Source organism: Salmo salar, chromosome ssa20 (genome assembly GCF_905237065.1).
Source record: "Salmo salar chromosome ssa20, Ssal_v3.1, whole genome shotgun sequence".
NCBI classification, from domain to species: Eukaryota; Metazoa; Chordata; class Actinopteri; order Salmoniformes; family Salmonidae; genus Salmo; species Salmo salar.
Genome location: NC_059461.1, coordinates 13986709 through 14004153, shown reverse-complemented (window position 1 = coordinate 14004153; position 17445 = coordinate 13986709). Strand labels below are relative to the sequence as shown.

Genomic DNA, 17445 nt, shown 5'->3' with positions numbered 1-17445 from the left:
TATTGTGTTAAATTTGCTTAGGATCTCCCTTGAAGGGTACAAGACTGAAAATGGATGAATACAACAAGCATGTCTCTGTCAAATACATTTATGGGTAGTAACTACACTTCACCCAAAAGGCAAGGCACTCTGGGAAATATGTAAATAGAGCTTTACACAAAACAGTGTCAGAACCTATATAGACACTGGACCAGTTTTAAATGCAACGTTCTAGTTCTCAGAAACTGATCCCTGGTTTGTGATCGTGATAGAAAATATAAATAACAATACACAGGATTAATCAGAAAACATTTAATTAACTTATATTACATTGTTGTTACAGAGTATATCTTAAAAATGTATGAGGCCTCCTACTTTGAGGCACTGCAACATGTAAACTAGGCTTCAGCTTATCAGACAGTTGAAGAAAGACATTCTAGAAGTTATACAAGCAAAAAGTATATGCTTTAAGGAAAATGCAAAAAACAGGATACATTTACATAATTTAACAAGTATATTATATTGAAAAATAAATAACATCTGAAAACACCAGTACACAAGAATCCTAATACATGTAAGAACAGCACCATTTCACAAGAACTTCAGTTGTGATTATTCCCTAAAGCTACATCGAAGACAGATCCAAACGTTGTGTTTACAGTTTGAAACATTATTGCAAACAGCACACAGTGGAGGTATTCTGCATTGTACAAGTATAAATGACCTCAAACAGGGCACCTTATGAGGCCAATAAATATATACTGTATTCATTGAAGGCATTGTCGGGTAAGTTATTTTACGTTTCACTGGTCCAACGACTAGCAGTAAGACAAACGGTATACTAATCCATATAATTAAGTATTATAACCATGTACTACCAAACAACATGAGACATTCAGGAGGTGAAATACACATCAGTGCTTAGTCAGGGCTTCACTTCACAAGCAGGATTATAAACTGGGTGGGTCGAGCCCTGAATGCTGATTGGCTGACAGCCGTGGTATATCAGTCCGTATACCACGGGTATGACAAAACATTTATTTGTGCTGCTCTAATTACATTCGTAACCAGTTTATAGTAGCAATAAGGCACCTGGGGGGGGGGGGGTTGTGATATATGGCCAATATACCACGGCTAAGGGCTGTGTCCAGGCACTCCGCGTTGCGTCGTGCTTAAGAAGAGCCCTTAGCCGTGGTATATTGCCGATATACCACACCTCTGGCCGTTATTGCTTAAAAATACTTCTCACACCTTTCACTACTATACTGTGCTGTGCGAACCATTCTACATTCTGTTTTGGGAATCTTATTCATGAACGGAAATAGGAGGCAGGAGAAAGCCCTGACCGAACTGACCGTTGTATTTAATTTGCTAACCATGTGGAAGCAGTCTGGTACAAAAGTCAGGCCTTTTAAAATAGTTGATGTGTCTCCATATATTGCTATAAAATAGCATTCCCTGCCACACAGTGTTGACACGTCATCATCATCTCTACCTTTGCATTCCCATAGAAGAAAACAAAAATCACTGTCGACACACTTGTTCGTGTTAATCAGCATTATGGAGATTTTTGATTTCTTGTCCAGAATAGACACTTCTACTGATACTGTAGTTTGTAATACAACATATTCATTACAAAATGTCAAAGGATCCCCCAAGCACGTTCCAACATTATAATCTAAGATGTTTCAAAAAGACATCAAGAAACACCTTGCTAGCTAATAGTTTGTTTTTTTAGCTTAGAGAGTCATTTAAGAAAGGTAGCCTATAAACAAGTAAACAGTCCCATACATGCTTTCAGATGTAAATACATACACGTCCTGAAAAAGTCACGAGAAATTTCAGATTGAGATACTTCTTAAAATCACAGTTTTCCAACTAAAAAGGCACTTTATATTTCTCTCACAGTATATACTGTATCTCACAAATTGAGTTATACACTGAACAAAAATATGAATGCAAAATGCAACAATTTCAAAAATTGTACTCAGTTATAGTTTGTATAAGGAAATCGGTCAATATAAATTTATAAATTAGGCCCTAATCTACATAGGCCCACACACTTGGGAACCAGGCCCAGCCAATCAGAATGAGTTTTTTTACAGAAATAACTACTCCCCCCGCAGTGGCATGTAAATGTTTATAAATGTACCAGCAAGCTTCCCAAATGGTGCAATCCTAGGCATGTGAGCCCTTGACCAGTGTGATTATGAAAACACGAAGACGTCCTACAAAACAATTAATCCACGAGAAAGTCCGGCATGTAGATTTCAGATGGATCCGCCCCTTATCAGAAGTCATATTCAGCAGCACACTGCGCGAGATACTCCTCGTATAGCTTTCCCTGTTGAAATAAGTTGAGAATGGAATACAGATGATATGTACCCAGTAGCGCATTTCATGCCTCAGAAATATATCTAAATCGACACACTTGAATACACAACTTCTTCGACCGAATTGCCGAATGAGAATTATTGCAATGAAATCGCACCTTCTTGGCTTTGACGACATCCTGGACGTAATCGCTGTACTCTGTGAGGCTTCTCTTCTCCTTCTTCGTCAGAGTCCTATTCCCTTGGCTGAGGACACAATCACATGACAACGGCTGTCAATCAAAGTGGGAAACGTTTTCCATGAGGGGGAAAAAATGGAGTAAGCAAAGGATTAGTGTGTGTTTTTTTGTGCGTGAGAAAAAGAGAGAAACAGTGATTTTGCTTACCGGGCAAAATACTTGGCAAGACAAAAGAAAAAGTAGCAGAGTACACCAAATATGATCATAAACAATATCTGGAAATCCTCTGGTATCCAGGTCCACAGAAAGACAACTACACCCTGTTGAGACGAGCATAACAACAGCAGTATTTAGAACAGTATTTTGAGGCAAACGGGATATTATTCTTATTCTTGGTTGGTCATGCTCATGACAAGTCTTAAAATGCATTAGAGCTGCATCGTAATGCATCTACAGGAGTGGCTAGGGGGGCGATTTGAAATTCAGGGTATGAATGTTAGAGTCAGGGGTTAGGAGTCAGAGGTTACCTACCATGGAGAGCCCAAGGGCTTTGGCCAGCCCATCTCCCAGTAGCTCCTGCAGCTCCTCTGGGGTGAGGGTGTTAACGATGAAGCTGAGGATGAAAAGGCACGGCAGTAGGATGCCCAGTGCCCCACACAGGAAGGAGTGCAGACGGACACTGCTGTTGAAACTCACGTCCGCCCTGCAGGAACACAGACAGACAGAGGCCCTGGGGTTAATGGAGCTTTGTGGCATGTAAAGGCAATAAGAGAGGAATAGCCTGGTCCCATATTTTTGGGGTTCAGTGCCTTGCTTAAGGGCACAAGGGTAGAATGACACCAGCAGCTCTCCAGTGGCCAGTTCAAGCCCCACTTTTGCGTCACCCGACCCGGGACTTGAACGAGCAACCTTTCGTGTTACTGGTCCACCTCGCAAACCACTAGGATACCTACTGTTTCCTTCTCTTACCTGTCCTGGGACAATTTGCTGTCGATTGTGGAGGAGATGAGGTCACAGTCCTTCTCCAGCTGGTCCAGAGTCTTCTGGACGGCCTGGTTGATGGTCTTCTCTATCGTCTGACACACTCCGTCGATCTGGTTCACACACCGGCTCGGCTGGACAACAGGACAGAGGAATAAGCAGCCAACCTCTTTGTCACACAACATCATCGTCCATAAAGTACACAATGCATTTTGATTCACTTCTGATGTTGATTTACTGTATGTGTCTTGGAGTTTTGAGAAGGAAAGACTGGAAAGTTTGGTGCTAAAATCTAAAGAGGTGTTAACTCCTACCCTGACCCCCCTAGTTGTGGTTATATCTAGTTCTTTTTAACAGCCATGTGCACTTTGATTTATGTCTGTATATATACATACATACACTTTAAAAAAAAAAAAATTCTTCTTCACAGTACAGCGGTAAATGTAGAGAGGGAGACAGATAGTAGGAGTATAGACAGAGAGCGGCCGAGACGGGGCTCGAACCCCTGTTGCCAGGGGACTTTGTAGTCCAGAGTCGGGTGCTTAGATCACTGACTCCGTCACATCGTGTACTTTCTGGTATAGTGGGGCCTCCCTCTCTCAGCAGTAATTCATCGGTGCAGGACGAACGCAAAAATCCACCGACCATCCATCGCACAGCCTGACGACCATTGATCACCGGATGAGGGAACCATTACTCAGGTCTGAGGCTGCTAAAGGTGGCTGATCAGGCCAGTTGGTTTATAACCCCTAGTCCCACTGAGACGGAATATAACTCTCCCAGCTGTCATAACACAAGTGATTCATCCTGTTCTCAGCCATCCACAGCCATCAGATCTCCTGATCAGGAGGATTTACCTTCCACAGCAAGAGTGCCTTAAATCCAGACCTAACCAAACTATGTTCAAAAGCTGAAGATCGATTAAAGGGAGTAGGCTACACTTGACGGAAATGCTCTCAAACAACTCCATAGCCTCCCTCCAGAGGACAGTGTCATGGGTTCAATATTTTACTAAAGCAATTTTTGGGGATTCTCATCCGTCCACATGGTTTCAAAATGTAATTATTTTGCACATAAAAGCCTCATATATATCCTACTTGCCCTATTAATGATCAGTTCTGTAGAAATGTATAAAACAAATACCTGGTAAAGTAGTAGCTGAAAATGCAATCTTCATCTTTACCACTACTTGAATGACTTTGTCAAATTAACTGTGAGGCAAGCTAAATGGGGCAGAGAGCGGTAGGGCCTAAATATCCTGTGAAAAAACACCAATACATTTTGTTCTCATTGTCCACACACATTGAAATATCAGGAAATGCTTTGAGAATACTTTTCAACCTACATTTGTGACTTTGCGCAGAGTTTTATATTTTGAACGAGGTCTCTGGGATAGATCTAGCCTTAGTCCATGATGTCTTACCTTCTGGGGGTTAGGGATGTATATGGTGGGCATCTCAAAGCCACACTTGTTCAGCCCCGGTCGGCGACACAGTTCCTGAACTATCTGCATCATGACACGCTGTTCATGGGAAAACAACAAAAGAAAACAAAAGTATTCTAGAGAGATTCCATGTATGCAATATTCTAAGCTTGGGGAAGTAATATGTGCTATAACACATATTATAAGCTAGTTGGTTCGAGCCCTGAATGCTGCTTGGCTGACAGCCGTGGTGTACAGTGCATTCGGAAAGTATTCAGATCCCTTGACTTTTTCCACATTTTGTTACATTACAGCCTTATTCTAAAATGGATTAAATCGTTTATTCCCCCTGATCAATCTACACACAATACCCCATAATGACAAGGCAAAAACTGAAATATCAGACTTACTTTATTCAGCACTTTGTTGAAGCACCTTTGGCAGCGATTACAGCCTCGAGTCTTCTTGGGTATGATGCTTGGCACACCTGTACTTGGGGAGTTTGTCCCATTCTTCTCTGCAGATCTTGTCAAGCTCTGTCAGGTTGGATGGGGAGCGTTGCTGCACAGCTATTTTCAGGTCTCTCCAGAAAATGTTCGATCCGGTTCAAGTCCGAGCACAGGCTGGGCCACTCAAGGACATTCAGAGACTTGTCCCGAAGCCACTCCTGCGTTGTCTTGGCTGTGTGCTTAGGGTCGTTGTCCTGTTGGAAGGTGGACCCTCACCCCAGTCTGAGGTCCTGAGTGCTCTGGAGCAGGTTTTCATCAAGGATCTCTGTACTTTGCTCCGCTCATCTTTCCCTCGATCCTAACTAGTCTCCCAGTCCCTGCCTCTGAAAAACATCCCCACAGCATGATGCTGCCACCAACATAATTCACCATAGGGATGGTGCCAGGTTTCCTTCAGACGTGACGCTTGGCATTCAGGCCAAAGAGTTCAATCTTGGTTTGTGCCTTTTATTGAGGAGTGGCTTCCGTCTGGCCATTCTACCATTAAGGCCTGATTGGTGGAGTATTGCAGAGATGGTTGTCCTTCTGGAAGGTTCTCCACAGAGGAACTCTGGAGCTTTGTCAGAGTGACCATCATGCTCTTGGTCACCTCCCCGACTAAGGCCCTTACTCCCCCGATTGCTCAGTTTGGCTGGGCGTCCAGCTCTAGGAAGAGTTTTGGTAGTTCAAAACTTCTTCCATTTAAGAATGATGGAGGCCACTGTGTTCTTGGGGACCTTCAATGCTGCAGAAATGTTTTGGTACCCTTCCCCAGATCTGTGCCGACACAATCCTGTCTCAGAACTCTATGTTCCTTGGACATCATGGCTTGGTTTTTGTTCTGTTATGCACTGTCAACTGTGGGATCTTATATAGTCAGGTTTGTGCCTTTCCAAATCATGTCCAATCATTTTTAATTTACCACAGGTGGACTCCAATCAAGTTGTAGAAATATCTCAAGGATGATCAATAGAAACGGGATGCACCTGAGCTTAATTTCGAGTCTCATAGCAAAGGGTCTGAATACTTATGTATCTTTTTTATTTTTAATAAATGTGCAAACATTTCTAAAATCCTCATTATGGGGTATTGTGTGTCGATTGATGAGGATTTTTTATTTTATTTCATCCATTTTAGAATAAGGCTGTAAAGTAACAACATGTGGAAAAGGGGGAGGGGTCTGAATACTTTTTGAATACACTGTATTGGATCGTATGCCACGGGTTGACAAAACATTTATTTTTACTACTTTAATTACATTGGTAACCAGTTTATAATAGCAATAAGGCACCTCAGGGATTTGTGAATATGGCTAATATATCACGGCTAAGGGCTATGGTATACGCAGAGTGCCTGGACACAGCCCTTAGCCGTTGTATATTGGCCATATACCACACCTCCTCGGGCCTTATTGCTTAATTAGGATGTGATAAAAATAGTAGATGTAATTAAAATTGCCAAGTTAAATCAAATTTGTTATACCATACAGCAACTGCTATAATGGGCTTCAAAATCTAATCCATTCTGAACCAGCTAGCATAAACCAACACACAATTCTCTCCACAGACATCGATCCAGTCACTGCATGGACAGCAGAGGGATCTAGATGGAGGTTAAATGGACAGTACATCGTCAAAGAGTAACTGACCTGTCTGTCCGTCTCCCTCCCGGCTTCATCTGCCTTGCTGAGGTAGAAGCGCAGCTTGTCCGCAACCTTATCGCTCAGCTTCTCCACAATGTTGAGTGTGCGCTTGCACAGCGCCTGGCCCATGGGGTCGAAGAACACAAAGATCAGGTCCGCCTGCTCCCCTGGAAAGAGGCACCCCCATGTAGAATGCGTTTATAAAAGATACAATCAAATCCCCCCCAAAAAAATATTTGTCACATGCGCCGAATAACTGGTGTGTAGACTTTACCGTGTAATGCTTGCTTAAGAGCCCTTCCCAACATTGCAGAGTTTAAAAATAGCAACACAAGAGGAATAAAATAAATAAAAATGTAGCTATATACAGGGAGTAGCAGTACCAGATAATGTGCAGGGGTAGGAGGTATTTGAGGTAGATATGTACATGAAGGCAGGGTAAAGTGACTAGGCATCAGAGTGATTACAAAAGATCCTCTTTGTGCTATCCCATCCTCCCCCACGCACCAACATAACAGAATGATTACACAAGGTGATGCAGTCCTGCCTATGTGACGGGATCAGGGTGTGTGTGTGGGTGAGAATGTGTGCTTTAACAATATATCAAGCCACACCAGCGAAGGGAATGAGTCATACCAAACGAGGTGATCGCGCGGTTGACATCAAAGGGATAGACCATGTCCCCATCCACCAGGCCCGGTGTGTCCACGAACGTCACCAGACTAAACTTCTTCTGCTTGGAGGTGGAGATCTCAGCCGACAGATAGTCCGTAACACCTACAACACACGCCAACAAAGTCAGCCGGACCCAATTTTCTCCCTATCCCTCCCCCTTGGCCCGAACCCTTTAACTTGATCAGATCTGTAAGGTCTGTATAGGTGTAAGCAGTGTAGTGGTGGAGCTTCCACCATATTGCTTCTACCTTCCATATCTGCAACCATTGAACGGGCCAAGAAGAAGAGGTAAGGAGTGAATCGGGACTGTCTGTGTGCATACAGTGCCTTCAGAAAGTATTCATACCGTATTCATACCCTTTGACATATTCCACATTTTGTTGTGTTACAGCCTGAATTCAAAATTTATTAAATATATTTTTTCCCTCACCCATCTACACACAATACTCCATAATGACAAACTGAAAACATGTTTTTTTAAATGTTTGCAAATGAAATACATAAATATCTAATTTACATAAGTATTCACTGCGTCAATACTTTGTCGAAGCATCTTTGGCAGCGATTACAGCTGTGAGTCTTTCTGGGTAAGTCTCTAAGAGCTTTCCACACCTGGATTGTGCAACATTTGTCATTTATTCTTTAAGAATTCTTCAAGCTCTGTCAAAATGGTTGTTGATCATTGATAGACAACCATTTTCAGGTCTTGCCATAGATTTTCCAAATAGATTTAAGTCAAAAATGTAACTCGGCCACTCAGGAGCATTCACTGTCGTCTTGGTAAGCAACTCCAGTGTAGATTTGGCCTTGTGTTTTAGGTTATTGTCCTGCTGAAAGGTGAATTAATTTCCCAGTGTCTGGTGGAAAGCAGACTCAACCAGGTTTTCCTCTAGGATTTTGCCTGTACTTAGCTCCTTTCCGTTTCTTTTTAATCCTGAAAAACTCCCCAGTCCTTAATGATTACAAGCATACCCATAATATGATGCAGCCACCACTATGCTTAAAAATATGGAGAGTGGTACTCAGTAATGGGTTGTATTGAATTTGCCCCAAACATAACACTTTGTATTCTCGACAAAAAGTGAATTGCTTTGCAGTATTACTTTAGTGCAGGATGCATGTTTTGGAATCTTTTTTAAAATTCTGTACAGGCTTCTTTCTTTTCACTCTGTCAATTAGGTTAACATTGTGGAGTAACTACAATGCTGTTGATCTATCCTCAGTTTTCTATCACAGCCATTAAACTCTAACTGTTTTAATGTCACCATTGGTATGGTGAAAAGCCCTGAGCGGTTTCATTCCTCTCCGGCAACTAAGTTAGGAAGGACGCCTGTATCTTTGTAGTGACTGGGTGTATTGAGACACCAATTTTAATTAATAACTTCACCATGCTCAAATGGATATTCAATGTCTGCTTTTCATTTTTTACCATCTACCAATGGGTGCCCTTCTTTGCGAGGCATTGGAAAACCTCCCTGGTCTTTGCGGTTGAATCTGTGAATTTCACTGCTCGACTAAGGGACCTTAAAGATAATTGGGGTACAGAGATGAGGTAATCATTCAAAAACCATGTTAAACACTATTATTGCATGCAGAGTGAGTCCATGCAACTTATTATGTGACTTGTTAGGCACATTTTTACTCCTAACTTATTTAAGCTTGCCAAAAACAAAGGGGTTGAATACTTATTGACTCAAGACATTTCAGCTTTCCATTTGTAATTAAGTTGTAAAAAAAAAAATGGAAAACATGATTCCACTTTGACATGATGTGGTATTGTGTGTAGACCAGTGACATTATTTGTGTAGACCAGTGACAAAAAACATCTAAAATTGAATCCATTTTAAATTCAGGCTGTAAACACAATAAAATGTAGAAAAAGTCAAAGGCGCTGTAAAGGAGGCTGGACTAAAGTGTGTCCCTTCTGGAGAAGTTGTGGGTGATAAATAAGAAGTGGAGTCCCGTTGAAGGCTGTCACCACTAAAATCTGTTTTATTTGTTGCCCATAAAGCTGCAGTGCGGTCAATACTTGGAAAGCTGAGGACGATGCCCGCAGCGCTAGTCTGCAAGAATGCAAAGACTGTCTACTCTACTTTCTTTTCTTTTTTTACGATTTTGCATACGCCTGCAGTAACAATTAGGATGAACCATTTGTAAACAATTTCAATAACCTTTTGATTGGATCCAGAACAAGTAGTACAGTGCAGTAGGCTACTTCACTAAAAACCCTCTACTCAGACAAAAACAAAACACGGCCTCAGATCAACCCTCAATTTGACTCGTAAGGTCTGAATTATGCCTTTACCGTCCCCATCTGCAGAGAGGTCTGTAGTCATAGTTACCCACAACAGCTCTTCAACTGGCAGCTTTACAGAGGGGAGTGAGACATAAAGCTAGCCAGTGAAGAACGACTGTGAAGCAACGCACAGTGGGGGTTACATGACACACACACACACCATGTACTCTAGCTATGACTGACACTCCCCCTCCCCCCAACCCCTTCCCTCTCAGAATCAGAACAGGATGACTGTTGAGAGACACATACCCACCTTCCTCCCCCACTTGGGATGACACTGGGGCTTTATCATTGCGAGAGGCAGGTGTTACCAGTCAGTACAAATCACAGCCTTGTGCTGCTCTTGCTGTTGGTGCACATTAGCATTCCCAACATTCTCCTATATCAACGCGGCTGCTCGCTCCCCTAATGCGTCAATCTCCCTAGCGGCTCGAGACGAGATGAGACGTCTCCATAGATTTCCACCCACACGGCCCTGTCTCCAATCCCAGCACAACCAAGACTCAAGGACAAGGTCCCTTTCACGGCACAACAGAGGGGCATGTCAAACACAGTTAAATGAGGTCCAGCGCCCATTACTGCGCTCCAGTTGGGTCCAGTTCTAAGACATTAAGGGTGCAGCGCAGACTCCTGTGTCCGTCCCTATAGGGGTTGACAGACAGAAGACAACTTGTGCTTTTACCATTGTCATTATGCAAGAAGAACATCTAAAAATAGACAAATCAAATAGATTAGATACAGACATGCTGCCCCAGTATGGGATAGAATCCTTCATTGCAAGAGGCCCCCACCAATAAGCCTCTTGAAAGGTGAAAAGGTAAAGAGAGTGATATTCTATTCTGGCCCTGCTAGTGCTGGGCTTGCCCCCACAGACAGAGGGATAGATACCCGGCATATCCAGTGCACCAGGATAAGGTCAAAGGCTGCGAAAAAATGCTGCATCACCCAAGACTGCAAGACAACGTGACCCTGCGGGGCAGCACATGGCATGGGGGTGTTTATATCAAGTGTCTCGAAGTAGAAGTGCCGATTTATGATCAGTTTAGCCTTTTAGGTCACAATTAATAAGATTGTAGGGACAGGGGACGCCGATCTAGTTTGATACACATGGCTCCAGAGCCGCCTGTGTTAAACCCAATCCAGGCAAACTCAAGTACTGTAGTATAGGTTACCCAACCAGAGTTGGACCAAACTGACGGCTGTCAAAACGGATAACTTGACATGCCATTTCGATGCAGTACATCAAATTTGAGATCTGAACATGTAACCTCTTGACATGACTTTGATTAAAGAATGCTGTTCCAACACTGTGGAAATGACACTAAACATATTACTTGATTAAACACCTGTTCCTCAAGAGTGCACACGCTTGTTCTGACAAGAGTATCAAGCAAATAGGGACATTAGTCTTGAAAGACAGTGTAAACCAGCAAACAAATGGCAATAATCTCACGGAGGACAGATTTTGATGAGTCATCCTCCACCGCTTAATAACATCTCAACATGTCTTTGGAGAACGGCGTTGGTGTCGGTGGTGATGTGGAGATAAATAGCTAGCTGTATCCAGGACATTTTTAATCTCAATATCAAATAATTTCTGGGTAACAATTACTGTGATAATTTTTACACTTTTAATTGAAAACAATAAAAAATGGCCTCTTAGCAAAATGCAATTTCTCAAGCAAGAATTGTGCTAGGACTGTCTGGGAGTGGTCTGAGAGAGGGGCCTAATTGGAGGAGCCGAATGGGAGGGACGTGTAACTTGAAAACGATCTGTTGTTTGTTATTGGTCTATTAAAAACATAGACCGCCTGACAGAGTGAAAATGAATATGACATTTCCGGCGGTCTTTTCAAACAGCGCATACACTAAAAAGTGCATTAATCATAATTCTCACAATTTCACAGTATTATTCCAACCTCAGTGTGGAAATATATATAAAACACTGGAAAATAATGTTTTTGACTGCATTGCTCTTTTAAGCCTTTACACCAGCGTAAAGTTTGCATTAATTAAAGGGAATTAAAACAGTTTACCGTGAAATGGTCTGTATTTACTAACATTTGTGTGTTTTAGTCCTCCCTGAACAGAATAGATGAAAACTTAACAGGAGCAAAATCTGCTCCAGAGTAAACACATTTAGGTGGTTCTGAGGTGCACCAAAATGTGCCTACCATAAGAATAATGGACAGAAGCACACAAATGAGTCATGAAGTTACAGGTGTGCAGACTTTCCTGCCGCTGTGAAAACGACAATGGGTTCAAAATAGGAATACAGCATTAAAAAAAAAAAAAAACAGTGAAATAGGCAGAATATAAAGCTGTGGAAGTTTTTACTCTGTAATTACTCACGCAAGAGAAAAACATAAATTGTGCCACAAACAGACTCATACCAGGTACACTGGAAAGAATTTCTGACGACAGGGGAAACCCTACCTTTGAACTCCAGGAGTGGTCGGAAATGAGGGTAGAGATGGAGCGTGGCATTTCCCTGTGGAAGATAAAAAGATAGTGAGAGAGGTGGTAGGAACAGACAGAAAATGTCTAGCTACGTGTGGACTTGTTGGGAGCCCAGCTGGTCAGAAAGATGTCTTCCTCCTGGAGTAGCCAGGCGAGGCGATAGTCTTGGTCTCAATGCCAGGGGCTTTGCTGCAGCTCGCGCATGGCTTTAAGCCCTTCCTGTATATAAAGCAGATCATCCTTCCAGTCCTTCACTATAATTACATTATTCATCTTCATCTCCTTCACCAAGGTAGGGGAGGGAGGGAGAGCGAGAGAGAGAAAGAAAGAAGCTTGTTGCCTAGCCTGATGATACTGCAAATATGCCACTCTCTCTCTCTCTCTCTCTCTGCGTGCAGCCCAGCCCTTCTGGGGATGTAGCAGCATGCAGAGTGAGCCGTCACCACTGTATGTACCATTACGTTTACACGGGCATACATGCATCTCATCGCATTGTACAACTATAAGGAGTTAAAATAATGTCAAAACTAGATGTAATGCGTGCAGCATTATCTGTGTGTTGCATGGTACATGCACGCTTGGTTTATTTAAACTAACCTAACTCATACTAGCACAATTTCACTGCAGTGACATTATTCAAGTCATCAAATGAAAGTTTGTTCGATTTTTTTCAGACCTCAAAAGTAGAGTAATATATCAAGATGCAACCACGTCCCAATGTAATATACAGAATATATCATATGTAATTTAGCAGAAGCTTTTATCCAAAGGAACTTACATTCATATGTGAATACATTGCCCTCCATAATTACTGGGATAGTGAAGCATATTTTCTTCTTTTAGCTCTGTACTCCAGCACTTGGATTTGAAATGACACAGTGCAGACTATCCCCTTTAATTTGAGAGTCTTTTCATCCATATCGGGGGAACTGTTTAGAAATTACAGCACTTTTTATACATAGTCCCCCCATTTTAGGAGACCAAAAGTATTGGGACAAATTCACTTATATGTATATTAAAGTAGTCAAAAGTGTAGTATTTGGTCCCATATTCCTAGCACCCAATAATTACATCAAGCTTGTTAACCTATGTTGTTGGATGAATTTGCTGTTTGTTTTGGTTGCGTTTTAGATTATTTTGTGCCCAATAGAATATAATTGGTAAAAATACACCTTATGGAACAGCGGGGACTGTGAAGAGACACACACAAAGTACAGAAACATTGCATACGCACACAAGCGCTAGTACACGCACGTACATTGTAGTATGGTGGTATTATACATTTTGTACTGTAGATATGTAGTAGTGTAATAATGCCATATGACGTACTGTTTTATTGTACATGTAATGTAAGTGCCTTAATGTGTCTAGACCCCAGGAAGAGTAGCTGCTGCCTTGGCAACAGCTAATGGGGATCCCTAATTAATACAAATACAAAAAGTCAATAAATACAAATGGTAAATAATGTAGTGTAATTTTCAAGTCACTTTTATTGTAAATAAGAATATAATATGCTTCTAAACACTTCTACATTCATGTGGATGCTACCATGGTTACAGATAGTCCTGAATTAATTGTGAATAATGATGAGTGAGAAAGTTAAGACACACAAATGTCATACCCCCAAAAATGCTAACCTCCCCTGTTATTGTTATGGTGAGTGGTTAGCATTTCTTAACTTTGACTTGTCGTTATTCACGATTCATTCAGGACTATCCATATTCATGGTAGCATCCACATGAATGTAGAAGTGTTAAGAAACATATTATATTATAATTTACAATAAAAGTGACTCCAAAAAGGACACAATACATTATTTACCATTCATTTATATTGGGCACAAAATAGTCTGAAACACAACCAAAACAAAGAGCCAATGCATCCAACAAGTGTGTAGAGTTACAAGCTTGGTGTAATCATTACGTGCTAGGAATTTGGGACCAAATACTAAACTTTTGACTACTTTAATATATACGGTATAGGTTAATTTGTACTAATACTTTCGGTCCCCTAAAACAGGGGGACTATGTACAAAAAGTGCTGTAATTTCTAAACGGCTCACCCGGTATGGATGAAAATACTCTCAAATTAAAGCTGACAGTCTAACCTCATAGTCATTATATCATTTATACTTGCAAGTGCTGCAGTACAGAGTCAAAACAACAACAAGTGTGTCACTGTCTCAATAATTACGGAGGGCACTGTACATCAATGTGTAGATCCAGCCATTTGCCTAAATCCCAAATGAGTGGAAATGATTTGAAAGTGTACATCTAACATGACAGCACCAACGCTGTAAAGATTTCCTGAATATGTACCAGTGGTGACCAACAACAGGCTCCAGTGATCATAGTTATGGCTATAATGAGTGAGATTCATGGCGCCAGCAACAGTAAACCATTGGTAAGCAATTATTAGCATACCACAAGGCTTATTATTATGCTATTCAATCGCCCCTGGCTGAATACGAAGCAAGTTTTTTCACAACGTGGTTAAAAGTGCTTTGAGAGACATTCGCAGCAGCGGTGGCGTGGTGCTACAAACTTACCGTCAGTGATTCTCTTTTCCGACCACTTGTTATGAATGTAAATCCCTGCGTTTCTATGGCAACGCCTGTTTTCTGTATATGTTCTTCCACATACCTGAAATGGCAGCAAGCGAAATTGAAATTGGGTCAACAATTGTGTGAAACCCACTGCACATTGACAAATTCCATCACTGGGGGAATATATATTTTTTTTAAATCACAGAATCAAACTTGCTAGTTATTATTGATTTCAAATGTATGTGTGACTATGAGATTCATGATATCCTTTAGGATACAGTGATAATGAAAATGTTACACAAAGCAAATGCAAAACAAAAACTGAATCTCTACATGTCATATTCATTAAACAGAATCATGCATCTACATTCTTAGGTATTTCACATCCTCGCTAAATTGATAGATTCCTTTCTTTCCATTAGGAAAGGTCTCGGATAAATAAGTCACCGGATTGTTAGACCACAACGTCTAGGCTAATACTGTATCTTGTAGCACCTCCAATCCACGTCCCTGTGTGGACATTCGTCAGCCTCATTTTAACAAACATTTTTGCCTCTTCCTTTTTCTTTCTCTTGCTCTCTTTCCTTCCTTCCTACACTCGACTCGGCTCTTGATTGTGGCCTAGCCTGTGCTGATCCTTAGCAGTTATACTAGGGAGCTATATTACCAATTAATAAATGAGCTTTTTCCAGCAGAGTGGTTCCCCATTATCATCACAATGATCTTCTTCCGTGGAGGAAGGAGCCGGAGACCCAGTCGGCTTGCTATCTTCACCAGCCCTGAACACACACAGACATACACAGATCAGCTGGCTTTCGTTTCATTCGGACACTACCGTTTCAGTATGGGTCAGGCAAGCCGTGATATCAAATCTAATCAAATTTTATTTGCCACATGCTTTGTAGACAACAGGTGTAGACTAACAGTGAAATGCTTACGTATGGGTCCTTTTTCCAACAATGTTTTCTAAGACCCCTTTTCCATCTTTATCCAGATATCACAACATTTACTTATGCCACATTTTTAAGAAGAAAAAAAAATGGTTGAAAAATGTATCTATGCCTTCATTTCCCAAAAATGAACATATGATGTTATCTAGTTCAGGGAATAGGCCATGAACATAGAGTAGGCCCTAGGCCCCGAGAGCATGATCTGGTCAACAAACTGCAGTGGTGTAAAGTATTGAAGTAAAAATACTTTAAAGTAGTCCTTACATTGTTTTTTTTAGGGTATCTGTACTTTACTAATTATATTTATGCCAACTTTTACTTCACTATATTCCTAAAGAAAATAATGTACTTTTTACTCAATACATTTTCCCTGACACCCAAAAGTACTTGTTACAATTTGACAGGAAAATGGTCCAATTAACACACTTAATGGTCATCCCTACTGCCTCTAATCTGGCGGACTCACTAAACACAAACGCTTCATTTGTAAATGATGTCTGCGTGTTGAATTGTGCCTCTGGCTATTTGCCAATAAATAAATAAAAAGGAAATTATGTAGTCTGGTTTGCTTATTATAAGGAATTTGAAATGGTTTATACTTTTACTTTTGATACTTAAGTACATTTTAGCAATTCCATTTACGTTTGACACTTAAGTATATTTAAATCCAAATACTTTTAGACTTTTACTCAAGTGGTATTTTACTGGGTGACTTTCACTTAAGTCATTTTCTACTAAGGTATCTTTACTTTTACTCAAGTATGACAATTGAGTACTTTTTCCACCACTGACAAACTGTAGGCTATATTTCTTATTTAAAATATGACATATGACCAATATTGTACATTTTCTTAATGCCAAATACACACCCAACCACTTGGTTAAAGACTTGGTTAAAACAACAACACAAAGACGTTTACCACTGTAAAATACCCTGTTTGTTTGGGGTGGGTGACATTACTGGATAGTGACAGACAACGCTTGATGATCAGAGTAGAATATTCGAACACGTGTAACACAAGCATGAACTTTTAAATGAATTGCTACTTTGTTGCACAGCAGGCATGACGAATATGCACGGCTGATATATTGATCCTATAGGCTATGTGTGTAGAAATAGCTTGCTATTTACCGTTTTCGCTGTCGATATATAAATTGTGGCATTCTCTCAAGATTCGTTCACTAGGTGTGGTGATCGCGGATTCCAGAGGGTTTGCCACAGAACGGGGCTTTCTACCGCCCGACATGACAGCTGTATAACTACCTTCCACCATCTTTAAAATGACAGGGGGAACGTTTACGGTGTTGCACAGTGTCTATGATTTGCTCACAGATAGAACAATTTGCGTTTTAGACGAGGTTACGGCTAGATTGAATACAGTTGCCAAATTGACGTCTAAAGTAGATTTGTTTTGTGTGCAGTTTAGCATTTTAGCTAACTCAACATTTTTCTCGAACCTTAATTGAATTATCCTCGTTCAAATATTTTTTATT

General features: G+C 41.0%; 1 protein-coding gene across 2 annotated transcripts; it reads right to left on the bottom strand.

The window, feature by feature from the left end:
• Positions 1-276: 276 nt before the first annotated feature.
• On the bottom strand, positions 277-17255 carry si:dkey-98f17.5 (uncharacterized). Of its 2 annotated transcripts, XM_014160803.2 has the most exons (12): positions 17084-17249; positions 15669-15780; positions 15005-15098; positions 12433-12487; positions 7662-7802; positions 7032-7192; positions 4896-4994; positions 3461-3606; positions 3023-3194; positions 2699-2811; positions 2471-2558; positions 277-2323 (listed from the first exon to the last, which is right to left on the bottom strand). In XM_014160803.2, exons 1-12 carry the CDS (start codon positions 17223-17225, stop codon positions 2270-2272), a joined length of 1377 nt encoding a protein of 458 aa, XP_014016278.1. In that variant the 5' UTR covers positions 17226-17249; the 3' UTR covers positions 277-2269. The 2 variants fall into 2 exon arrangements, with proteins under 2 accessions (XP_014016278.1, XP_014016279.1); XM_014160804.2 differs by lacking the exon at positions 15669-15780 and having other exon boundaries at positions 17084-17255.
• Positions 17256-17445: the final 190 nt, after the last annotated feature.